General features: G+C 46.6%; 1 protein-coding gene across 1 annotated transcript; it reads left to right on the top strand.

Moving 5' to 3' along the window:
• Positions 1-2,613: 2,613 nt before the first annotated feature.
• LOC137326417 (EEF1A lysine methyltransferase 3-like) lies at positions 2,614-20,874 on the top strand. Its single transcript, XM_067991480.1, has 4 exons — positions 2,614-2,724; positions 15,184-15,570; positions 17,274-17,385; positions 20,471-20,874. The coding sequence occupies exons 1-4, from the start codon at positions 2,614-2,616 to the stop codon at positions 20,872-20,874; spliced, it is 1,014 nt and encodes a 337-aa protein (XP_067847581.1).
• Positions 20,875-26,698: the final 5,824 nt, after the last annotated feature.

Here is a 26,698-nt window from a genome sequence, read left to right as displayed (position 1 = left end):
TCCATGCTGTAATTTTTCCTATTTCTTGCAGCATCTGTCAGGGGAGGACTGCCCCTTTAAATAGAGCTCCTCCAGCTGACAGACCTTACTGTATATACACAGTGCCCCCGACGCGCAGCTCAGCAGCGGGGAACCCGGAAGATCAGGTAAGTGGATCCAATCAGCCTGCGATTGCGCGCGGGCACGTTACCCACACGCCCAATCGACCCCCCACTGCGAACCCGCTGCCATGGTAATATCAGGGCGTTTGTGTACTCCTCACAGCTTACTTTCCCACCTAGCTTCGTATCATCAGCAAACTTGGATACATTACACTTGGTCCCTTCATCTAAGTCATTAATATAGACTGTAAATAGCTGAGGCCCAAGCACTGATCCTTGCGGTACCCCACTAGTTACAGCCTGCCAACCTGAAAATGACCTGTTTATCCCTACTCTCAGTTTTCTGTCCTTTAACCAATCCTCTATCCATGCTAATATATTACCCCCAACCACATGAACCCTTATCTTGTGTAACAACCTTTTGCATGATATTGATTTTCCCCTTTATCTACCCGGCGAGTTACACCCTCAAAAAACTCTGATAGATTTGTCAAACATGATTTTTTTTTATTTGTTCATGGGATGTGGGCGTTGCTGGTGAGGCCAGCATTTATTGCCCATCCCTAATTGCCCTTGAGAAGGTGGTGGTGAGCCGCCTTCTTGAACCACTGCAGTCCGTGTGGTGAAGGTTCTCCCACAGTGCTGTTAGGAAGGGAGTTCCAGGATTTTGACCCAGCGACGATGAAGGAACGGCGATATATTTCCAAGTCGGGATGGTGTGTGACTTGGAGGGGAACGTGCAGGTGGTGTTGTTCGCATGTGCCTGCTGCTCTTGTCCTTCGAGGTGGTAGAGGTCGCGGGTTTGGGAGGTGCTGTTGAAGAAGCCTTGGCGAGTTGCTGCAGTGCATCCTGTGGATGGTACACACTGCAACCACAGTGTGCCGGTGGTGAAGGGAGTGAATGTTCAGGGTGGTGGATGGGGTGCCAATCAAGTGGGCTGCTTTGTCCTGGATGGTGTCGAGCTTCTTGAGTGTTGTTGGAGCTGCACTCATCCAGGCAAGTGGAGAGTACTCCATCACACTCCTGACTTGTGCCTTGTAGATGGTGGAAAGGCTTTGGGGAGTCAGGAGGTGAGTCACTCGCCGCAGAATACCCAGCCTCTGACCTGCTCTTGTAGCCACAGTATTTATATGGCTGGTCCAGTTAAGTTTCTGGTCAATGGTGACCCCCAAGATATTGATGGTGGGGGATTCGGTGATGGTAATGCCGTTGAATGTCAAGGGGAGGTGGTTAGACACTCTCTTGTTGGAGATGGTCATTGCCTGGCACTTGTCTGGCACGAATGTTACTTGCCACTTATCAGCCCATGACTGGATCTTGTCCAGATCTTGCTGCATGCGGGCTCGGACTGCTTCATTATCTGAGGGGTTGCGAATGAAACTGAACACTGTGCAATCATCAGCGAATATCCCCATTTCTGACCTTATGATGGAGGGAAGGTCATTGATGAAGCAGCTGAAGATGGTTGGGCCTAGGACACTGCCCTGAGGAACTCCTGCAGCCATGTCCTGGGGCTGAGATGATTGGCCTCCAACAACCACTGCCATCTTCCTTTGTGCTAGGTATGACTCCAGCCACTGGAGAGTTTTCCCCCTGATTCCCATTGACTTCAATTTTACTAGGGCTCCTTGGTGCCACACTCGGTCAAATGCTGCCTTGATGTCAAGGGCAGTCACTCCCACCTCACCTCTGGAATTCAGCTCTTTTGTCCATGTTTGGACCAAGGCTGTAATGAGGTCTGGAGCCGAGTGGTCCTGGCGGAACCCAAACTGAGCATCGGTGAGCAGGTTATTGGTGAGTAAGTGCCGCTTGATAGCACTGTTGACGACACCTTCCATCACTTTGCTGATGATTGAGAGTAGACTGATGGGGCAGTAATTGGCCGGATTGGATTTGTCCTGCTTTTTGTGGACAGGACATACCTGGGCAATTTTTCACATTGTCGGGTGGATGCCAGTGTTGTCGCTGTACTGGAACAGCTTGGCTAGAGGCGCAGCTAGTTCTGGAGCACAAGTCTTCAGCACTACAGCCGGGATGTTGTCAGGGCCCATAGCCTTTGCTGTATTCAGTGCACTCAGCCGTTTCTTGATATCACGTGGAGTGAATCGAATTGGCTGAAGACTGGCTTCTGTGATGGTGGGGATATCGGGAGGAGGCAGAGATGGATCATCCACTCGGGACTTCTGGCTGAAGATGGTTCCTTTCATAAAGCCGTGTTGATTCTGCCTAATCATATTATGATTTATTGAGACGAGGCAGCCATCTTGTTGGAACTCTTTGGCAGGTCTGAAGATCCTGTGAGCAGGGATTGACTTTATCTGTCCCTCACCAGTTGTCCGTGTATCTCTGTGGCAGCTCTCAAAGGTTGGTGCTCCAGCCCCCTTCCTTCTTCCAACAGGGCCTTGTTATGTGGATGACTGTGCTGCCCAGGGTGACGGTCCCCATGGTCCAGGGGTCTGTAAGACACAATCTTTCATTGACGGTCGGATTGAGGAGCAGGAAGAAAGCAGCAATGATCCAGGAAGCCCTAATGGGATTGGAGAGTCCACTCCAGATCCATGAAGTCCTTGAAGTTAGCCTGGAGAACCCCAATAGCCTGGTTAACAGAGCTCCTGGTGGCATAGTGAGCCTCATTATGTGGGTCAGTTGGAGAGTTCCTCATTACTCATCAGTCTTCCATCTCTCCTGCCGCACATCCCAGGCTTGAATCCCCTTTAAACAAATCAACAGCTATCCTCTAGGCCTCTCTTGGCATTCTCCTACACACCCATCCTGGTACCCAGCACTTTCCCCTTAAATCCTCTTGCCCAGTGCACCAGCTGCAAGTTCACCTCACCAACCTGCGTCCCGTCCTGCTGATCCCACCAAGGCTATATCTTCCACTTCCTTATATAAAAAAGAAAGAACTTTCATTTATATAGCGCCTTTCACTACCTCTGGATGACCCAAAGCGTTTTACAGCCATTGAAGTACTTTTAGAAACATAGAAAATAGGAGCAGGAGTAGGCCATTCAGCCCTTCGAGCCTGCTCCGCCATTCAATATGATCATGACTGATCCTCTATCTCAATATCATATTCCAGCTCTCTCCCCATACCCCTTGATGCCTTTTGTGTCTAGAAATCTATCTAGCTCCTTCTTAAATATATTCAGTGACTTGGCCTCCACAGCCTTCTGTGGTAGAGAATTCCACAGGTTCACCACCCTCTGAGTGAAGAAATTTACATAGGAACATAGGAACAGGAGTAGGCCATTCAGCCCCTCGAGCCTGCTCCGCCATTTGATAAGATCATGGCTGATCTGTGATCTAACTCCATATACCTGCCTTTGGCCCATATCCCTTAATACCTTTGGTTGCCAAAAAGCTATCTATCTCAGATTTAAATTTAGCAATTGAGCTAGTATTAATTGCCGTTTGCAGAAGAGAGTTCCAAACTTCTACCACCCTTTGTGTGTAGAAATGTTTTCTAATCTCGCTCCTGAAAGGTCTGGCTCTAATTTTTAGACTGTGCCCCCGACTCCTAGAATCCCCAACCAGCGGAAATAGTTTCTCTCTATCCACCCTATCCGTTCCCCTTAATATCTTATAAACTTCGATCAGATCACCCCTTAACCTTCGAAACTCCAGAGAATACAACCCCAATTTGTGTAATCTCTCCTCGTAACTTAACGCTTGAAGTCCGGGTATCATTCTAGTAAACCTACGCTGCACTCCCTCCAAGGCCAATATGTCCTTCCGAAGGTGCGGTGCCCAGAACTGCTCACAGTACTCCAGGTGCAAATTTCTCCTCATCTCAGTCCTAAATGTCCTACCCCGTATCCTGAGACTGTGACCCCTCGTTCTGGACCCCCCCAGCCAGGGGAAACATCCTCCCTGCATCCAGTCTGTCGAGCCCTCTCAGAATTTTATGTTTCAATGAGATCCCCTCTCATTCTTCTAAACTCGAGTGAATACAGGCCGAGTCGACCCAATCTCTCCTCATACGACAGTTCTACCATTCCAGGAATCAGTCTGGTGAATCTTCGCTGCACTCCCTCTATGGCAAGTATATCCTTTCTTAGGTAAGGAGACCAAAACTGCACACAATACTCCAGGTGTGGTCTCACCAAGACCCTGTATAACTGCAGTAAGACATCCTTGCTCCTGTACTCAAATCCTCTTGCAATGAAGGCCAACATACCATTTGCCTTCCTAACGGCTTGCTGCACCTGCATGTTTGCTTTCAGTGACTGGTGTACAAGGACACCCAGGTCCCTTTGTACATCAACATTTCCCAATCTATTGCCATTTAAATAATACTCTGCCTTTCTGTTTTTCCTTCTGAAGTGGATAACTTCACATTTATCCACATTATACTGCATCTGCCATGTATTTGCCCACTCACTCAACTTGTCTAAATCGCTTTGAAGCCTCTTTGCATCCTCCTCACAACTCACGATCCCACCTAGTTTTGTGTCGTTAGCAAACTTGGAAATATTACATTTGGTTCCCTCGTCCAAATCATTGATATAGATTGTGAATAGCTGGGGCCCAAGCACTGATCCCTGCGGTACCCCACTAGTCACTGCCTGCCACCCCAAAAAGACCCATTTATTCCTACTCTCTGTTTCCTGTCTGTCAATTCTCAATCCATGCCAGTATATTACCCCCAATCCCATGTGCTTTAATTTTGCACACTAACCTCTTATGTGGGACTTTATCAAAAACCTTCTGAAAATCCAAATAAACCACATCCACTGGTTCTCCCTTATCTATTCTACCAGTTACATCCTCAAAAAACTCCAGTTGGTTTGTCAAACATGATTGTCAAATATGGATCTTTTACATTCACCTGAGGGGGCAGATGGAGCCTCAGTTTAACGTCTCATCCGAAAGACGGCACCTCTGACAGTGACAGGTGGCACCTCTGATAGAGCTGCAGACATTGCAGAGAGGGGCAGAGTTACCTGGACATCTTGATCCAGGAGGAGTCACACCCTTTAGATTAGGTAGTAGTTTAGATTCATTCAGTGGTCAGGGACAGAAGGGTGCGACTGCGAGTCAGGCAGGTATGGGGACCCAGGATCTAGTGATAGAGGAGCTTCAGCTCTTGACCTTGTCCATAAGGTACGAGATACTTGCTACCTGTATGAATGAGCACAAAGACTGCAGGGAGGATGGCAAACTGACCACGGCACTATGGTACAGGGGGCCATTCAAGTAAAAAGGAATGCGGTAGTGGTAGGAGACAGTATAGTCAAGGGGCTAGATACTGTTTCCTGCAGCCATGACAGAGTCCCGAAGGCTGTGTTGCCTGCCTGGTTAAGGACATCTCCTCGCGGCTGGAAAAGAACTTGGAGTATGAGGGAGAGGATCCAGTTGTCGTGTCCACGTAGGAACCAACGACATGGGTAGAACTAGGAATGAGGTTCTGCTGAGACAGTTTGAGGAGCTAGGGTCTAAATTAATAAGCAGAACCTCAAAAGGTAATAATCTCTGGATTAATACCTGAGCCACATGCAAATTGATATAGGGACAAATGGATTAGACAGAGTTAAATGCACGGCTCAAAGAGTGGTGTGGGAGACAGGGGTTTTGATTCTTGGGGCACTGGCACCAGTACTGGAGAAAGAGGGAGCTGTTCCGTTGGGACGGGCTCCACTTAAACTAGACTGGGACCAGCGTCCTGAATCAAATAACTAGGGCTGTAGATAGGGCTTTAAACTAAAAAAAGGGGGGTGGGGGGAGGGGAGGGGTCAGGTGAGAGGAAATTTAGAAATCCAATGAGAAAAGTCAAGGCATAGAGCAGTGTAGTGATTTGGGTAAAGATAAGCAAAGTGTAGCAGGAAGGAACAGAGTTTAACCAATAATAGAGCATCAATAAGTAAGGTCAAAGCAGGAAAAAAATGGGAGAAAGTCAAAATTAAAGGCTCTTTATCTGAACGCACAGAGCGTTCGTAACAAGATAGATGAATTAGTTGCACAAATAGAGATCTAATAGCCATTACAGAGACATGGTTGCAAAGTGATCAAGGTTGGGAACTAAACATTCCAGAGTAAAAGATGTTTAGAAAAGACAGGCAGAATGGAAAAGGAGGGGGTGTAGCATAAGGGCAGTGGCGAGAAAGGATTTTGACTCAGAAGATCAGGAAGTAAAATCAGTATGGGTGGAAATAAGAAATAACAAGGGGCAGAAAACAGAAAATAGTTTATCGGCCCCCTAATAGTAGCTATACCATTAGTATTAATCATGAAATAATAGTCATGATGTGGAGATGCCGGTGATGGACTGGGGTTGACAATTGTAAACAATTTTACAACACCAAGTTATAGTCCAGCAATTTTATTTTAAAATAAGAAATAATAAATTATGAAATAATAGGAGATTGTATCAAGGGTAATGCAGTAATCATGGGGGACTTTAGTTTTCATATCGACTGGGCAAATCAAATTGGCAAAGGTAGTTTTGAGGACAAGTTCATGCAATGCATTCAAGACGGTTTCCTAGAGCAATATATCATGGAACCAAACAGGGAACAGGCCATTTTAGATCTTGTATTATGTTATAAGGCAGGGTTAATTAGTAATCTCACAGTAAAGGATCCTCTGGGGAAGAGTGACCATAAGATGATAGAATTTCACATTGAGTTTGAGAGTGATGTACTTAAGTCAGAAACTAGAGTCTTAAACTTAAATAAAGCCAATTACATAGGAATGAGGGGCGAGTTGGCTAAGGTAGATTGGGAAATTAGATTAAAGGGTTTGACGGTTGAAAAGCAATGACAAACATTTAAAGAAATATTTCAATATTCTCAACAAATATACATTCCATTGAGAAATAAAAACTCCACAGGAAAAGTGATCCACCTGTGGCTAACTGAAGAAGTTACGGATAGTATTAGATTAAAAGAGGCCTATAATGTTGCCAAAAGAGTAGTAAGCCAGAGGATTGGGAGAGTTTTAGAAACCAGCAAAGGACAACCAAAAAATTGATAAAAAGGGAGAAAATAGAATATGAAAGTAAACTAGCAAGAAATATAAAAACAGATTGTAAGAGCTTCTACAAGTATGTAAAAAGGAAGAGAGTAGCAAAAGTAAACATTGGTCCCTTGGGGGCTGAGACAGGAGAAATTATAATGGGGAATAAGGAAATGGCAGAGATTTTAAACAATTACTTTGTATCTGTCTTCACTGTAGAAGACACAAAAAGCATACCAGAAATAGTGGGGAACCAATGGGCTAATGGGAGTGAGGAACTTAATGTAATTAATATCAGTAAAGAAAAAGTACTGGAGAAACTAATGGGACTAAAAGCTGATAAATCCCCTGGACCTGATGGCCTACATCCTAGGGTTCTAAAAGAGGTGGCTGCAGAGTTAGTGGATGCATTGGTTGTGATCTTCTAAAATTCCCTAGATTCTAGAATGGTCCCAGTCGACTGGAAGGTAACAAATGTAACCCTGTTATTCAAGAAAGGAGGGAGAGAGAAAACAGGGAACTACAGGCCAGTTAGCCTGACATCAGTCGTCGGGAAAATGCTGGAATTCATTATTAAGGAAGGAGTTAACAAGGCACTTAGAAAATCTTAATATGATTAGGCAGAGTCAACATGGTTTAACAAATTTATTAAGAGTTTTTTTGGGGATGTAACTAGCAGGGTAGATAAAGGGGAACCAGTGGATGTAGTATATTTGGATTTTCAAAAGGCATTCAATAAGGTGCCACATAAAAGGTTGTTACACAAGGTAAGGGATCATGGGGTTGGGGGTAACATATTAGCATGGATAGAGGATTGGTTAACCAACAGAAAAGAGACAGCAGGGATAAACGGGTCATTCTCAGGTTGGCAGGCTGTAACTAGTGGGGTGCCACAGGGATCAGTGCTTGGGCCTCAGCTATTTACAATCTATATTAATGACTTGAATGAATCCAAGTTTGCTAATTATACAAAGCTAGGTGGGAAAGCAAGCTTGAGGAGGACACAAGGAGTCTGCAATGGAACATAGACAGGTTAAGTGAGTGGGCAAGAAGTTGGCAGATGGAGTATAATGTGGGGAAATGTGAGGTTATTCACTTTGGTAGGAAGAATAGAAAAACAGAATATTCTTTAAATGGTGAGAAACTATTAAATGTTGGTGTTCAGAGAGATTTGGGTGTCCTCGTACAAGAAACACAGAAAGTTAGCATGCAGTACAGTCAGCAATTAGGAAGGCAAATGGCATGTTGGCTTTTATTGCAAAGGGGTTGGAGCACAAGAGTAAGGAAGTCTTACTGCAATTGTACAGGGTTTTGGTGAGACCACACCTGGAGTACTGTGTACAGTTTTGGTCTCCTTATCTAAAGAAGGATATATTTGCCATAGAGGTGGTAGATTGAAGGTTCACTAGATTGATTCCTGGACTGAGAGGGTTTTTCTGTGAGGAGAGATTAAGTAGAATGGGCCTATACTCTCTGGAGTTTAGAAAAATGAGAGGTGATCTCATTGAAATATATATGATTCTGAGGGGGCTTGACAGGGTAGATGCTGAGAGATTGTTTCCCTGGCTGGAGAGTCTAGAACTAGGGGGCATAGTCTCAGGATAAAGGGTCGGCCATTCAAGATTGAGATGAGGAGGAATTTCTTCACTCAGAGGGTTGTGAATTTTTGGAATTCTCTATCCCAGAGGGCTGTGGATGCTGAGTTATTGAATATATTCAAGGCTGACATCGATCGATTTTTGGACACCAAGGGAATCAAGGGATATGGGGATCGGGCAGGAAAGTGGAGTTGAGGCCGAAGATCAGCCATGATCTGATTGAATGGCGGAGCAGGCTCGAGGGGCCGTATGGCCTACTCCTGCTCCTATTTCTTGTGTTCCTTCAACTGGGAGAGTCAGCCTGGATTTTGTGCTTAAGACTCTGGAGTGGGGACTTGAACCCACCACCTTCTGATTCAGAGCCGAGAGTGCTACGATTGAGCCACGGTTGACACTCCATCCTTCAATCCCAATTCTTTCTGTGTGTTCCTACAAAAAACCCTCCTCCAAGTTGCTCAGAACCATGCTCTCAGGCTCTGAACTCCCCTCCAGGTACCTCTTTAATTTCTCCAAACATTCTCCAACCAGACAAGTCTGAGTTTTTCTAACCTACCCTCAAAGCTCCATTCCCCTGACACCAACGATCAGAGTACTGGCCCCTTCCAGGGTTCAGAGATGTCCCATGCACCTCGATGACCAGAATACAACTGCTTTGGGGGCAATTTTCATCGCCAACAAAACAGAGTCTAACCACCTCTCCTAGACATTACCATCGCCAAATTCCCCACCATCAACATCCCGGGAGTCACCATTGACCAGAAACTCTCCACCACCTACAAGGCACAAGTCAGCAGTGTGATGGAATACTCTCCACTTGCCTGGATGAGTGCAGCTCCAATAACACTCAAGAAGCTCGACACCATCCAGGACAAAGCAGCCCATTTGATTGGCACCCCATCCACCACCCTAAACATTCACTCCCTTCACCACCGGCGCACTGTGGCTGCGGTGTGTACCATCCACAGGAGGCACAGCAGCAACTCGCCAAGGCTTCTTCAACAGCACCTCCCAAACCCTCGACCTCTACCACCTAGAAGGACAAGAGCAGCAGGCACATGGGAACAACACCACCTGCACGTTCCCCTCCAAGTCACACACCATCCCGACTTGGAAATATATCGCCGTTCCTTCATCGTCGCTGGGTCAAAATCCTGAAACTCCCTTCCTAACAGCACTGTGGGAGAACCTTCACCACACGGACTGCAGCGGTTCAAGAAGGCGGCTCACCACCACCTTCTCAAGGACAATTAGGGATGGGCAATAAATGCTGGCCTTCCCAGAAATGGCCACATCATGAGAATGAATAAAAAATAAACGTAACTTTGACCACCATCAATTGACTGCCCATATTCCATGCCCTCCCCGATTTTACTTTCCATTGAAGTTACAGGGTGGGAAAATCGGGGCAGGGTTCACAATGGGCATAAATTTGATATTGGCCGATTCACACCGTCACCCACGGTTAAAATAAACCCCCTTGTTTGAGGATCATTCCGTGAGTTCCCACTTAGGCAGTGATTCATTTCAGGAACACATCCTGAGGACATACTAAGCTGCGATATAGTTACAAGGGCTTTCTTTCCTGATGTCAGCCTGCTCCAGATCAGAGTGTACAGGGGGGTGGTTTCATTATGTACTCAGTGAGCTCATTCGTATTCATTGTCAGTGATAAAACCAAACAACTGGAAAGGAAATGGGTTACATTGGATCAGAGTGTTACTGGACATTTTCAGAGCAAGATTACAGATAAAACAATCAGTAATTACAGCTAAAGAACGGCACGGACTCCAGTCTGATCGTCAGCAGTCGGACAAAGGCCGAGGGAAAACACTGACAACCAAAGACATGGCACCAGCTGGGACAAGGGACACTGTCAATATAAACACCAGCACAGTGCTGGGATAGGGATCACTGTCAATATAAACACCAGCACAGTGCTGGGATAGGGATCACTGTCAATATAAACACCAGCACAGTGCTGGGATAGGGATCACTGTCAGTATTAATACCAGCACAGTGCTGGGATAGGGATCACTGTCAGTATTAATACCAGCACAGTGCTGGGATAGGGATCACTGTCAGTATTAATACCAGCACAGTGCTGGGATAGGGATCACTGTCAGTATTAATACCAGCACAGTGCTGGGATAGGGATCACTGTCAGTATTAATACCAGCACAGTGCTGGGATAGGGTCACTGTCAGTATTAATACCAGCACAGTGCTGGGATAGGGTCACTGTCAGTATTAATACCAGCACAGTGCTGGGACAGGGATCACTGTCAGTATAAACACCAGCACAGTGCTGGGACAGGGAGCACTGTCAGTATTAATACCAGCACAGTGCTGGGACAAGGGACACTGTCAGTATTAATACCAGCACAGTGCTGGGATAGGGATCACTGTCAGTATTAATACCAGCACAGTGCTGGGATAGGGTCACTGTCAGTATTAATACCAGCACAGTGCTGGGACAGGGTCACTGTCAGTAGTAATACCAGCACAGTGCTGGGACAGGAGACAATGTCAGTATTAATACCAGCACAGTGCTGGGATAGGGTCACTGTCAGTAGTAATACCAGCACAGTGCTGGGACAGGAGACACTGTCAGTATTAATACCAGCACAGTGCTGGGACAGGGATCACTGTCAGTATTAATACCAGCACAGTGCTGGGATAGGGTCACTGTCAGTATTAATACCAGCACAGTGCTGGGACAGTGATCACTGTCAGTATTAATACCAGCACAGTGCTGGGACAGTGATCATTGTCAGTATTAATACCAGCACAGTGCTGGGATAGGGTCACTGTCAGTATTAATACCAGCACAGTGCTGGGACAGTGATCACTGTCAGTATTAATACCAGCACAGTGCTGGGACAGTGATCACTGTCAGTATTAATACCAGCACAGTGCTGGGACAGTGATCATTGTCAGTATTAATACCAGCACAGTGCTGGGACAATGATCACTGTCAGTATTAATACCAGCACAGTGCTGGGACAGTGATCACTGTCAGTATTAATACCAGCACAGTGCTGGGACAGGGGACACTGTCAGTATTAATACCAGCACAGTGCTGGGACAGGGGACACTGTCAGTATTAATACCAGCGCAGTGCTGTGATAGGGATCACTGTCAGTATTAATACCAGCACAGTGCTGGGACAGGGGACACTGTCAGTATTAATACCAGCACAGTGCTGGGACAGGGGACACTGTCAGTATTAATACCAGCACAGTGCTGGGACAGTGATCACTGTCAGTATTAATACCAGCACAGTGCTGGGATAGGGATTACTGTCAGTAGTAATACCAGCACAGTGCTGGGACAGGGATCACTGTCAGTAGGGTGCTGTGCACAACCGACAGGGAGCCCCTTTCCAAATGCCGGGGGCCGTATGGCAGTGTTACCGGGGACGGTGAGGTGATTGGCCCCATTCTGAGCCCGTTACCCGCCCAGTTAACGTCAAGCTAGGGCCAATTAGCATCCACCCCCTGTGTCCCTGACGGGTCTCCTCATTAATGGGGGGAGTTTTTAAGGCCGATCCTATTGACGGGAGTGAATCAGCCTCTCACTGCTGTAATTTGTCATCTTTTGGTTCTGGCCAATCAGGATCCAGCAATGCGTTGGCACCTTGCCAGATTTTGAGAGTTTAAAAGGTGATGGGAGATTTGGTTCACAGTCGTTGTGAGAACTTGTGGGTGTGACATGAACTGGACTGTACTGAGAGGAGTTAACTATCACTGCGGGACTTTTAAGTGAGTCTACCATCTTAAATATCTTTTTCTTTCCACTTTGAATTGCTCCCAAACTCTTTAATATTCCTCTTTCTCGAGCTTCGGTCTAAATCTCCTTTTAGAAAGTACTGATGCACTTTGCTCTAACAGCAGTTTGTGACAGACTGACACATTCTAACAAGTCTCGGTGTAAACATCTTTCTTAATCTCCCCTTTAATTCTTTTCACCTTGATCTTAAATCTGTGCCTGTCTCACTGTCTCACTGACCAGTGGAAATTGCCTCTTGCTGTTCACCTTATCAAAGCTCTTCATGATCTTGAGGACCGCGATCAGGTCACACATTAAACTTTCCAGCTCTATGCTAAAATATCCCAACTTCAAGTGACTCTTCATAACTGGAACCCTTCACCCTCCTATCAGCAAAGTGTATCTACCCTGGCCCTCCCCCATTGCTTTTATACTCTTCCTGTAACAGGTGGCCAAAACTCTACTCCGACTGTGTCATAACTAACATCTTGTAAAGATTTACCAGGTTCTCGGGATGTGCGCGTCGCTGGCCAGGCCGGCATTTATTGCCCATCCCTAATTGCCCCTTGAGAAGGTGGTGGTGAGCCGCCTTCTTGAACCGCTGCAGTCCGTGTGGTGAAGGTTCTCCCACAGTGCTGTTAGGAGTTCCAGGATTTTGACCCAGCGACGATGAAGGGATGGCGATATATTTCCAAGTGGGGATAGTGTGTGACCTGGGGCTGATAGTATTCTAATCACATTTACCCGCCCTGTTCCTATATCCATTTATCTCCCTCATCCTCCTATCCAATCTAATCTTGAATGTTGACAGTTTCTGCCTCAACCACTAACCCTGGAAGTGAATCCCACATCCTCACCACTCTGTGAGAAGATGTTTCTCCTGCCCTCTGTTCTTAATCTCTTGCATTTAATCTTGTATCTGTGGCCTCTCATTCATGACCCCTCTAGTACATTTGGGTGCGGATGGATCCGTTACTCTTGGCAGCCAAGTCAAGTGACCCTACAGAGTGCACTATTTCATGCCTCAGATAAAGATTTCTTTGTCCTCAATGCAACTTTAAAATATTACTAATCTTTTGTAAAATAGTAGATTTGTTTATGTAACTAACACCAATAGTAAGGAAGCTCTGGTCTATTACATTGACGGTCTTGACCCAGCTACTGTACAGACTTTGCTAAGATAAATTAAATCAATAGTTTATTACCTTTACAGAGCCCTCGACCGTGTCCGTCCTATTTCCCGCACCTGCCCTCACCCCTTCCCCTCCCTCTCAGAACCATGATAGGGTCACCTTCCTCCTCACCAACCTCCGCATTCAACGGATCATCCTCCGCCATTTCCGCCACCTCCAGCACGATCCCACCACCAAACACATCTTCCCCTCCCCTCCCCTTTCAGTATTCTGAAGGGACCGCTCCCTCCGTGACACCCTGGTCCGCTCTTCCAGCACCCCCAACACCCACTCTCCTCCCCACGGCACCTTCCCGTACGAGCACAGGAGATGCAACACCTGCCCCTTCACCTCCTCTCTTCCCACTGTCCAGGGCCCCAAACACTCCTTCCAGGTGAAAGAGTGATTTACTTGTACTTCTTTCAATTTACTATACTGTATTCACTGCACACAGTGAGGTCTCCTCTACACTGGGGAGATCAAACGCAGACTGGGTGATCACTTTGCTGAACACCCCCAGTCAATCCACAAGTGTGACCCTGACCTGCCGGTCACTCGCCATTTTAATTCCCCGTCCCACTCTGACCTCTCTGTCCTCGGCCTCTTACACTGTTCCAGTGCAGCTCAATGGAAGCTCGAGGAACAGCACCTCATCTTTCGATTCGGCATTTTACAACCTTCCCCACTTAACACTGATTTCAATAACTTCGGATCATACCCACTGCTCCCATTTTTTCGGTCAGCTTGTGTTGGTAATGTTCTGCTGTTGCCATTTACAGTTCCTCCAAACCCATCTTTTGTTTTTTAACCTGTACCATTCCCACCATCCTTGCCTTGCACCATCATCCCTTTTGTTATTTAATCACTCCTGCACTCCACCCTATCACAGACCTTCCCTTTTTGTCCTTTCTTTCCTCCCCCCCCCAACTTTCCCTGGCTCTTCCTTTGTTTAAAAACTGATTAATCTTCAAGTTCTTCCTTACCTAAGAGAGGATATACTTGCCATAGAGGGAGTGCAGCGAAGGTTCACCAGACTGATTCCTGGGATGGCAGGATTGTCATATGAGGAGCGATTGAGTAGACTAGGCTTGTATTCACTCGAGTTTAGAAGGATGAGAGGTGATCTCATTGAAACAAACAAAATTCTTACAGGGCTCTTACAGGGTAGATGTTCCCCCGGCTGGGGAGTCTAGAACCAAGGGTCACAGTCTCAGAATAAGGGGTCGGCCATTTAGGACTGAGATGAGGAGAAATTTCTTCACTCAGAGGGTGGTGAATCTTTGGAATTCTCTACCCCAGAGGGCTGCGGAGGCTCAGTCATTGAGTAAATTCAAAGCAGAGATTGATAGATTTCTAGATATTAAAGGCATCGAGGGATATGGGGACGGTGCAGGAAAATGGTGTTGAGGTAGAAGATCAGTCATGATCTTGTTGAATGGCAGAGCAGGCTCGAGGGGCCGGATGGCCTACTCCTGCTCCTATTTCTTATGACGAGAGGTCATCATCCTGAAACGTTAACTCTGTTTCTTTCTCCACAGATGCTGCCTGACTTGCTGAGTGTTTCCAGCATTTTCTGTTTTTATTTCAGATTTCCAGCATCCGCAGTATTTTGCTTTTGAGTTTGTTACCTTCCCGGGTCGCAGATTTCAACAGTTTTACTCTTTGTGTGAAAGGTGACAGAAGGACTGGACACGCGAATTGGTCAAACGTGATCAACGGCCGAAGCCAACGCCAGGAAGGGACCTGTTGGGAGTTGGTGAGAATCCATCGGAGAGCAAGGAGATCCAGAGGAAAGTCAGGGAGCAGGATGACAGCCCAACATGAGGAGAGATCCTGCGATGTTCTCCCCAAGGAAGACCCTGAGGAGTCAGTTGCTTCCATCTCGGTGAAGCACTTTGGGTTTTGTGGCTACGAGTTAAAGATCACTCGTTTCACAGATATAAATCTGGGGGTCTCAGCTTTCATCTGGGAATCTGTAAGTCTAAAGAACTCTTGTGAAAACTCAGCTCAGGGAGACTGGTCAAGCCTCAAGTATTTACCTCTCTCATTTGTCTAAGCCTCTTTCTATGTTTGGAGAAGCTCTAATTATTTATCCCTGTCCGGCAATGCCTCAATTTTAAAATTCTCATCCTTGTTTTCAAATCCCTCCAGGGCCTCACCCCTCCCCATGTCTGTAACCTCCTCCAGCCCTACAACCCTCCTCTAATTCTGGCCTCTTGCGCATTCTGATTTTAATCGTCCCACCATTGGCGGCCGTTCCTCCTGCCGTCTAGGCCCCAAGCTCTGGAATTCCCTCCCTAAACCTCTCCGCCTCTCTACCTCTCTCTCCTCCTTTAAGACGCTCCTTAAAACCTACCTCTTTGAGCAAGCTTTTGGTCACCTGTCCTAATATCTCCTTACGTGGCTCGATATCAATTTTTGCCTGGTAACGCTCCTGTGAAGCACCTTGGGATAGTTTACTACGTTATAGGTGCTATATAAATGCAAGTTGTTGTTGTTATTACAATGGATGAGCAGTCCTGGCCATTGATTTTATTATTAAAGAAAGAAATGGACTTTGATAATGGCAGAACAGGGCCTGTGTTTCCACAGCACGAGTGCCTTGTCTCAGGTACACTGACACGAAAGTTAGTGGGGTGGAACTTTCCTCGATCGACCGCCATAATTACGGTTGGAGATCAGTAGAACCCCTCCCTGCACCATCCCCCTCCCCTCCCCATAAAACTACTGACGAATGGGACTAAACATGGAAAAGTGCCCAGACCCAGATGGTATCAGGGTCACCAACCCTAGAGCCTCCGGGAATTAAAGACTAATCTCCCGGACACTGCAGCGAGCAACCCGGGAGGAAAGTAACAAGAATTTTTTTTTTAATGTTATTTTTAATTATCTTTGAACGGTTTTGTTTGTTGGTTATAATAATATTGGAGATGAGAAAAAAGGCAGTTTGATCGGGCGAGACGGTTGGAGGCGGGAGGTCAATCCATCCCAGAATACTGAAGGGGGTTGTCGAGGAGACGGGCACACTATAGCCAGCGTTTGGCAAGAATCTGTGGACATGGGGAATGATCCAAAGGTCTGAAGGGTTCAAAATGGTGCCTCCGTATTCAAGATCATAGAAAGGGGAATTAGCCAAGGAATTGCTGGCTGTTTAGTTACATCGAAACTACACAGAAACAGGCCATTCGGAGCATCTGGTCCATGCCACTCTATCAGCATATCCTTCTATTCCTTTCTCCCTCATGTCTTTATCTAGCTTCCCCTTAAATGCATCTATTCTAGTCACTTCAAAGCCTTAGCTACAAGACCACGTCTTACCTCAACTGTTGGGAAAGAGGGGATGGAGTGGGACGAATTAGATTGCTCTTGCAAAGAGCCAGCACAGGCATGATGGGCCGAACAGCCTCCTTCTGTGCTGTAAGGTTCTATGTTAACTCTCCCTGTTGCATGCTGCACCTACGGGCAAGAGAGCCAACAGGTGATGTGTTACCAGGCTTGTTGTGCCCCCACGAGGAGATGGGTGAAACTGACTGGGGTGCCGTTGTTCTCTGCAGTGGGCTATGGGGCCCCTCGGTCCTCACCCCTCATTGCTGTCACGTCCTGTTACTCCAGTACTTTGCGACGTCCAAGTGCCTGAACTAATTCTGACTCGAATGGTTGGCGTGTTTTTTTCCTCAGGGCCTCACACTCTGCCGGTTCTTTGAGCGGGAGAAGATGAGTTTCTGTGGGAGGAAGGTGATTGAGCTGGGATCAGGCACTGGGATCGTGGGGATTCTGGCAGTCATGCTGGGTGAGTTAAAGGGCCATGGAATCGCTTTGTTGATGTGGAAAAGGGAAATGGACAATGCTAGGACGAGGCCTATGTATCGTTACCATGCCAACCATTGCTGATTGGTGTGATCAAAGACCCTGCTCTCCATGTTTTTGGGAATTGCAAGGGTGAAATCTTCCTCTGGATGATCAGGCTCCTGCCGGCAGAGCCTGGGCTATTTGGGGTCAGGAAGTCTTGTGATGAGAATCAAATCCCCCCTGACCTGACCTTGGCAGGATGATGCCTGGGCGAGTTTAACTCCCGCACCTCATCTCCACGTCTCCCGTTCAGTTGCCCTCCCGGAAACGGGTGGGAACCAAGGTTGCCAACTCTGGCTGGATGTAATCCAGGAGGTTTCATCACATGACCTCCTCCCTCCAACTGCTCCCCCCCCCCACGCTCCTCCCATTGGTCGGCCAACACGTCCATCCTCACGATGCCCTGCCTCTCCACAGCCAATCGGAAAGCGAACAGACTCTTCATTATCTGATTGGATAATTCTGGACTGTCAGTCAAACAGTCTTTTCTTTCCCAACTCCAAGATTTTCATAACTAATAAACAAAAGTGTTGAAACAAAGTGATGTTTTCATTGCCCCTATGATATTTCTCCCGGGTTTGTTCCCAGCAGTGTCCTGGAGATTAATCTTCAATTCCTGGAGTCTCCAGGGCAATCCTGGAGGGTTGGCAACCCTAGAAGTGGCAACTGGCTGGTCAGTGGGAGTGTAATTTCACTCAGATAAATCGTGGGAAGAGAGTTTTGGGAGGGTCTCATGTTCACGGGGTTGGGGGGGGGGGTGGGTGGTGGAGAGAGGGGGAGGTTGGGGCAGAAGGAAGCAGGAGGTACATTCCTCCTCCTCCTGGCCCCACAGGGAAAGTAAAGAAAAGTAAAGTAACTTCCCATTTGGGCCTCGTCTGGTCCCGGCTCCTCTTCCCACTTTCTTCACCTAACAGGAAAGACAGGAAGGATTTCCTGCTCAGGCCACTGGGTAAAATAGCAGTCGGGGCCTAATGATGTCATTGGAGACAGATCTGCATATAAAGAAAGTCTTGCATTTATATAGCGCCTTTCAACAACCTCAGGATGTCCCAAAGTGCTTTACGGCCATACAATTTCTTTTTGAAGTGTAGTCACTGTTGTGATGTAGAAAACACGGCAGCCAATTTGCGCACAGTAAGATCCCACAAACAGCAATGTGATAATGACCAGATAATCTGTTTTAGTGATGTTGGTTGAGAGATAAACATTGGCCAGAAGACCAGAGAGAACTCCCCTGCTCTTCTTCAAATAGAGCCATGGGATCTTTTCCATCCACCTGAGAGGGCAGACGAGGCCGCGGTTTAACATCTCCTCTGATAATGTAGCACTCCCTCAGTACTGCACAGAGTGAGAGCCTAGATTATCTGCTCAACTCACTAGAGTGGGACTTGAACCCACAGCCTTCATGACTCAGAGGTAAAAGTGCGACCACTGAGTCACAGGACCTCATTGGTTTCAGGTAGATATCACTGTCACCCGCTCAGAAGAGCAGGTAAAATTAGAAGCCAGCGGGAGGTCAGCAAGCAAGCCTACAGGTTGGTCAGGTTGAAATCGCCCCATACGGAGTTGGGACTCACCCATGAGAGGGATCGATGGTGTAAGAGGTGAAATAATCAAGGGTTGGAGAAGAGCCTCAGGATGTTAATTTCATAGATTAACGGAGTGTCTCCTCACCATCCTTATTACAGTCCGACTATTCCAATGCTCCCCTGGCCGGCCTCCCATTTTCCACCATTTTGTAAACTTGAGCTCATCCAAAACTCTGCTGCCCGTATCCTAACTCACACCAAGTCCTGTTCACCCATCACCCCCTGTGCTCACTGACCTACATTGACTCCTGGTCCGGCAACACCTCAGATTTAAAATCCTCATCCTTGTTTTCAAATCCCTCCGTGGCCTCACCCCCTCCCTATCTCTGTGACCTCCTCCAGTCCTACAACCCTCCGAGATCTCTGCACTCCTCCAATTCTGCCCTCTTGCACATCCCTGATTTTAATCGCTCCACCATTGGCGGCCGTGCCTTCAGCTGCCTGGGCCCTAAGCTCTGGAATTCCCTCCCTAAACCGCTCAGCCCATCTACCTCTCTCTCCTCCTTTAAGACACTGAAACCTTTTAAAATCTACCTCTTTGACCAAGCTTTTGGTCACCTGTCCTAATATCTCCTTATGTGGCTCGGTGTCAAATTTTTGTTTGATAACACTCCTGTGAAGCACCTTGGGACATTTTACTACGTTAAAGGTGCTATATAAATGCAAGTTGGTGTTGTTTCATGTTCTACTAAATTTCCTTTACCCCAGCTCCGCTGTGACCTTCCATTGCACTTGGTGTGTACGGAGCAGGTTTGCTGGGTGGCTGGCCCGGGAGCTTCCCCTCTGCACAGTTCCTCCATGCTCCATCCAACAATGCCTGCCTGTCACTGGCTCCATCCGTCACCACTTGTCTGGCCCACAGTTCCCATCTCCTGTCAGCCATGGCTCAGTGGTAGCATTCTTGCCTCTGATGGTTAATGGTTGTGGGTTCAAGTCCCACTCCATGCAAGTTGAGCCCATAATCCAGGCTGACACTCCCAGTGCAGTACTGAGGGAGTGCTACACTGTCAGAGGTGCTGTCTTTTGGATGAGACGTTAAACCGAGGCCCCGTCTGCCCTCTCAGGTGGATGTAAAAGATCCCATGGTACTATTCAAAGAGCAGGGGAGTTCTCCCCTGTGTCCTGGCCAATATTTATCTCTCAACCAACATCATAAAACAGATAATCTGATCATTGTCACATTGCTGTTTGTGGGATCTTGCTGTTCACAAATTGGCTGCTGTGTTTCCTACATTACAACAGTGACTACACTTCAAAAGTACTTCATTGGCTGTAAAACGCTTTGGGATGTCCTGAGGTCGTGAAAGGCACTGTGTAAATGTAAGTCTGTTCTTTCTTTCTTTGTCCCTCCCACCTCCTGGGACTGTAATTGGGGATTGGGTTGTTGTGATGGGGTAACCAGCAGTGAGATGCCTCATTCTATTTGTTCTCCCTCAGGTGGAAAGGTGACCCTGACTGACCAGCCCCACGTTTTGAAGCAGATCAAACATAATGTTTCCATCAATGTCCCCCCTTCCTATGAACACTACTCAACGGTCAGGGCCCTGTCTTGGGGCTCTAACCACACTCAGTTCCCCAATGATTATGATGTGATCCTGGGTTCAGATATTGTGTACTACCCACCCGATTACCCCATACTGATACAGACACTGCGACATCTCAGCAACCAGAGAACCACCATTTACATAGCTACAGAAATGAGGGGGTGCTGTGCAGCCCTCAGCTTCCACCAGGAGCTCATCCCCCAATATTTTTACTCCCAACTTGTGCACAGGCACGGGAGTGAAGATATCAACGTGTACAAATTGACCGTGAGGGGCCCGAGTCCTAGAAATGAGTGACCAGAGTAGAGAGAGAGATGCACATCACTGGACTCAGGGAGGAGAATCACTCTCAGTAACTCATTCAAAGGTTTATTGTATTTGAAGAATTATAAATCCAATTGGGAGGGAAATGACCTGATGAAGGGTGTCAAAATTATATAGAATTACATATAATGAACAGCACAGAAACAGGCCATTCGGCCCAACTGGTCTATGCTAGTGTTTATGCTCCACAAGAGCCTCCTCCCACCCCTCTTCATCTAACCCCATCAGGATATCCTTCTGTTCCTTTCTCCCTCATGTGTTTAATCGAGCTTCCCCTTAAATACATCTATGCTATTCACCTCAACTACTCCTTGTGGTAGCAAGTTCCACATTCTCACCACTCTCTGGGTAAAGAAGCTTTTTCTGAATTCCTTATTGGATTTATTAGTGACTATCTTATAATTATGGCCCCTGGTTTTGGACTCCCAAGTGGAAACATGATGGCCCAGATTTTGCTGTCAAAATAACAGTGAGGCTAATTGCACTCGCCATTATTTCTACACAAACAGTACAGCAACTTCAGGCGAAGGGCAGGTGTGCGGTAAAACGCGGAAATCCCAAAGTTGCTGTCCGAGTTACTCCGCTCCGCCATTAGCTTCACGAAAATGGCATCTCGCTGTCTGCCTCGCCAGTGAAATGCATTGATTGGTGTGAAGTTCCTGTATTTGTGCGCTAAGTACAAACCAAACTCGCCACAGAAAGTTCAGTCTTGTCATTTCAAGTCGAAGTACCCTCTTAATGGTGAGAAGTCTTAATTAATGCCAATCAACCTCACTGGTACTGCAAATTAACTATTACAAGTGTGGGCTCATTCCTTCAGGTTTTAATTGTTGGAGATTTTATAAATTTTGATTTTTTTTTACTTTTCCTTTCTGTATCTTTTTTCTCTCTCTTAATCCAATCTTTCTTTCCCTCTCTTTCTGTGCCTGATTTGACATTGAATTCACCCACTCCAATTTACACTTCCTTCTCAGTCCTTGCAATGTTTATTTCATAATCCTTCAATCTGATTGGTTGAGGAGATACCCAGTTGCTTGCCCTGATCACTCAGGTCCCAGACGCCCTCCTTCCCTCGCTGCGCCCGTTATCAGCTCGCTCTTTCACCAACTTGCCACGAAAAGAATCTAAAAACCTAAACATACGCATGCAAGGACATAGAACCCAAAGGTCTTTTACAAACATATAAATAGTAAAAGGGTAATCAAAGGAAGGGTGGGACCGATCAGGGACAAAAAAGGAGATCATCTTGTGGAGGCAGAGGGAATGGCTGAGGTACTAAATGAGTACTTAGCATTGGTCTTCACTGGAGAAGAGGGTGCTGCCATTGTAGCAGTAAAGGAGGAGGTAATGGGGATAGAGGATAAAAATAGATAAAGGGGAGATACTGAAAAGTTTGGCAGTATTCAAAGTAGAAAAGTGACCCGGTCCAGATTGGATGAATCCTCGTTTACTGAGGGAAGTAAGGGTGGAAATTGCAGAGGCTCTGACCACATTCTTCCTATCCTCCTTAGATAGGGGGACGGTGCCGGAGGACCAGAGGATTGCAAATGTCACACCCCTGTTCCAAACAGGGGAGCGGGATAAACCCGACAATTAAAGGCCAGTCAGCCTAATGTCGGTGGTGGGGAAACTTTTAGAGACAATGATCCGGGACAAAATTAATTGGCACTTGGAAAAATATGGGCTAATAAATGAAAGTCAGCATGGATTTGTTAAAGGAAAATCATGAACTTGATTGAGTTCTTTGATGAAGTAACGGAGAGGATTGATGAGGGTAGAGCGATTGATGTGTATATGGACTTTCATAAGGCTTTTGATAAAGTACCATATAATAGACATGTTGGCAAAATTAAAATCCATGGGATTAAAGGGACAGTGGCAGCTTGGATACAAAATTGGTGAAGGGACAGAAAGCAGAGAGTAGTGGTGAACGGTTGTTTTTCAGACTGGAGGGAAGTATACAGTGATGTTCCCCAGGGATCAGCTCTTTTTGATATATATTAATGACCTGGACTTGGGTATAGAGGCTATAATTTCAAAGTTTGCAGATGACACAAAATTCAAAAATGTAGTCAACAATGTGGAGGATAGTAACAGACTTCAGGAGGACACAGACAGACTGGTGAAATGGGCAGACACATGGCAGATGAAATTTAACACAGAGAAATGTGAAGTAATATTTTGGTAGGCAGAATGAGGAGAGGCAATATAAACTAAATGGTACAATTTTAAAGGGGGGACAGGAACAGAGAGACCTGGTGGTATATGTACACAAATCTTTGAAGGTGGCAGGACAAGTTGAGAAGGCTGTTAAAAAAGCATATGGGATTCTGGGCTTTATTAATAGAAGCATAGAGTACAAAAGCAAGGAAGTTATGCTAAACCTTTATAAAACACTGGTTAGGCCTCAGCTGGAGTATTGTATTCAATTCTGGGCACCACACTTTAGGAAGGATGTCAAGGCCTTAGAGAGGGTGGAGAGGACATTGACTAGAATGGTGCCAGGGATGAGGTGTAATAAATTGGATAACCCGGTGGTGAAAGATAGAATACTACAGCCTGATCTTCAGTTGCTTTCAAGCCTTTATTCACAGAGATCAACATTACCCTCACCACACCCTCGATAAGCTCTCATATAAATGGATGCGAGAGAGTCCTCAATTGATACCCATCACCCGAATACAATTAACACTATTTGATATAAATCATATGGATACAATTAACATGAGAGACTTCAGTTACGTGGATAAACTGGAGAAGCTGGGGTTGTTCTCCTTAGAGCACAGAAGGCTAAGAGGAGATTTGATGGAGGTGTTCAAAATCATGAATGGTTTTGGCAGAGGAAATAAGGAGAAACTGTTTCCAGTGGCAGAAGGGTTGGTAACCAGATTTAAGGTGATTGGCAAAAGAGCCAGAGGCAACATGAGGAAACATTTGTTTACGCAGCGAGTTGTAATGATCTGGAATGCACTGCCTGAAAGGTTGGTGGAGGCAGATTCAATAATAACTTTCTAAAGGGAATTGGATAAATACTTGAAGGGAAAAAATTTGCAGGGCTATGGGGAAAGAGCAGGGAATGGGACTAATTGGATAGCTCTTTCAAAGAACTGGCAAAGGCACGATGGGCCGAATGGCCGCCTCCTGTGCTGTATCATTGCATGATGATTCAAAAGTAATCTAAACAAAAATGATATTTGTTTGAATTATTTAAATGTAGGTTGACTAATAAAATACTAAAAGAATACAAACTAAAGACATTAAGGCAGAATAAGTGCTGTTTGATACGAGCCGGATGTGCAGAATATTCTTAGTTTATGGGTATAAATTACTGAATGTAATCTGTATGAACTATTTTTGTGGATCAATCATGGAATAAAAATATTTTGAGAATTTCATATTTGTTTGAGTGTCAATTTCACTGGTGGTTGTAAAGTAGATCAAAAGAAAGGAGAAAGACTGACATTTATATAGAGCCTTTCACCACCTCAGGGCTTCCCAAAGCACTTTACAGCCAATGAAGTACTTTTGAAGTGGAGTCACTGTTGTAATGTAGGAAACGTGGCGGCCAATTTGCGCACAGCAAGATCCCACAAACAGCAATGTGATAATAACTAGATAATCTGTTTTAGTGATGTTAGTTGAGAGATAAATATTGGCCAGGACACCGGGGAGAACTCCCCTGCTCGTCTTTGAATAGTGCCATGGGATCATTTATGTCCACCTGAGAGGTCAGACGATTTAACGTTCCATCCAAAAGACGGCACCTCCGGCAGTGCTGCACTCCCTCAGTACTGCACTCAAATGTCAGCCTGGTTTATGTGCTGAAGTCTCTGGAGTGGGACCTGAATCCACAAGATTGAAGTTGGACATGTGACCGGTTGGGACTTGACCTTTTTTTTATTCGTTCATGGGATGTGGGCGTGGCTGGCGAGGCCGGCATTTATTGCCCATCCCTAACTGCCCTTGAGAAGGTGGTGGTGAGCCGCCTTCTTGAACCGCTGCAGTCCGTGTGGTGAAGGTTCTCCCACAGTGCTGTTAGGAAGGGAGTTCCAGGATTTTGACCCAGCGACGATGAAGGAACGGCGATATATTTCCAAGTCGGGATGGTGTGTGACTTGGAGGGGAACGTGCAGGTGGTGTTGTTCCCATGTGCCTGCTGCCCTTGTCCTTCTAGGTGGTGGAGGTCGCGGGTTTGGGAGGTGCTGTCGAAGAAGCCTTGGCGAGTTGCTGCAGTGCATCCTGTGGATGGTACACACTGCAGCTACAGTGCGCCGGTGGTGGAGGGAGTGAATGTTTAGGGTGGTGGATGGGGTGCCAATCAAGCGGGCTGCTTTGTCCTGGATGGTGTCGAGCTTCTTGAGTGTTGTTGGAGCTGCACTCATCCAGGCAAGTGGAGAGTATTCCATCACACTCCTGACTTGTGCCTTGTAGATGGCGGAAAGGCTTTGGGGAGTCAGGAGGTGAGTCACTCGCCGCAGAATACCCAGCCTCTGACCTGCTCTTGTAGCCACAGTATTTATGTGGCTGGTCCAGTTAAGTTTCTGGTCAATGGTGACCTCCAGGATGTTGATGGTGGGGGATTCGGCAATGGTAATGCCAACGGGAGGTGGTTAGACTCTCTCTTGTTGGAGATGGTCATTGCCTGGCACTTGTTTGGCTCGAATGTTACTTGCCACTTATCAGCCCAAGCCTGGATGTTGTCCAGGTCTTGCTGCATGCGGGCTCGGACTGCTTCATTATCTGAGGGGTTGCGAATGGAACTGAACACTGTGCAATCATCAGCGAACATCCCCATTTCTGACCTTATGATGGAGGGAAGGTCATTGATGAAGCAGCTGAAGATGGTTGGACCTCAGACACTGCCCTGAGGAACTCCTGCAACAAGGTCCTGGGGCTGAGATGTTTGGCCTCCAACAACCACTACCATCTTCCTTTGTGCTAGGTATGACTCCAGCCACTGGTGAGTTTTCCTCCTGATTCCCATTGACTTCAATTTTACTAGGGCTCCTTGGTGTCACACTCGGTCAAATGCAGCCTTGATGTCAAGGGCAGTCACTCTCATCTCACCTCTGGAATTCAGCTCTTTTGTCCATGTTTGGACCAAGGCTGCAATGAGGTTTGGAGCCGAGTGGTCCTGGCGGAACCCAAACTGAGCATCGGTGAGCAGGTTATTGGTGAGTGAGTGCCGCTTGATATCACTGTCGACGACACCTTCTATCACTTTGCTGATGATTGAGAGTAGACTGATGGGGCAGTAATTGGCCGGATTGGATTTGTCCTGCTTTTTGTGGACAGGACATACCTGGGCAATTTTCCACATTGTCGGGTACATGCCAGTGTTGTAGCTGTACTGGAACAGCTTGGCTAGAGGCGCAGCTAGTTCTGGAGCACAAGTCTTCAGCACTACAGCTGGGATGTTGTCAGGGCCCATATACTGTGTTGTATCCAGTGCACTCAGCTGTTTCTTGATATCACGGGGAGTGAATCGAATTGGCTGAAGACTGGCTTCTGTGATGGTGGGGATATCAGGAGGAGGCAGAGGTGGATCATCCACTCGGCACTTCTGGCTGAAGATGGTTGCAAATGCTTCAGCCCTGTCTTTTGCACTCACGTGCTGGACTCCGCCATCATTGAGGATGGGGATGTTTGCAGAGCCTCCTCCTCCCGTTAGTTGTTTAATTGTCCACCACCATTCATGACTGGAAAATTCAGCTGGAGTGGTGAGGGGGAATGAATCCTTACAGGGGGAAAGAGCAAGGGCTAGCGGGTCAGTGGTGAATGGGAGATTGGAGTGGTG

Source organism: Heptranchias perlo, chromosome 10 (genome assembly GCF_035084215.1).
Source record: "Heptranchias perlo isolate sHepPer1 chromosome 10, sHepPer1.hap1, whole genome shotgun sequence".
NCBI classification, from domain to species: domain Eukaryota; kingdom Metazoa; phylum Chordata; class Chondrichthyes; order Hexanchiformes; family Hexanchidae; genus Heptranchias; species Heptranchias perlo.
Note: the sequence above shows the minus strand (reverse complement) of the source record. Positions and strands in the feature narration are given on the sequence as shown.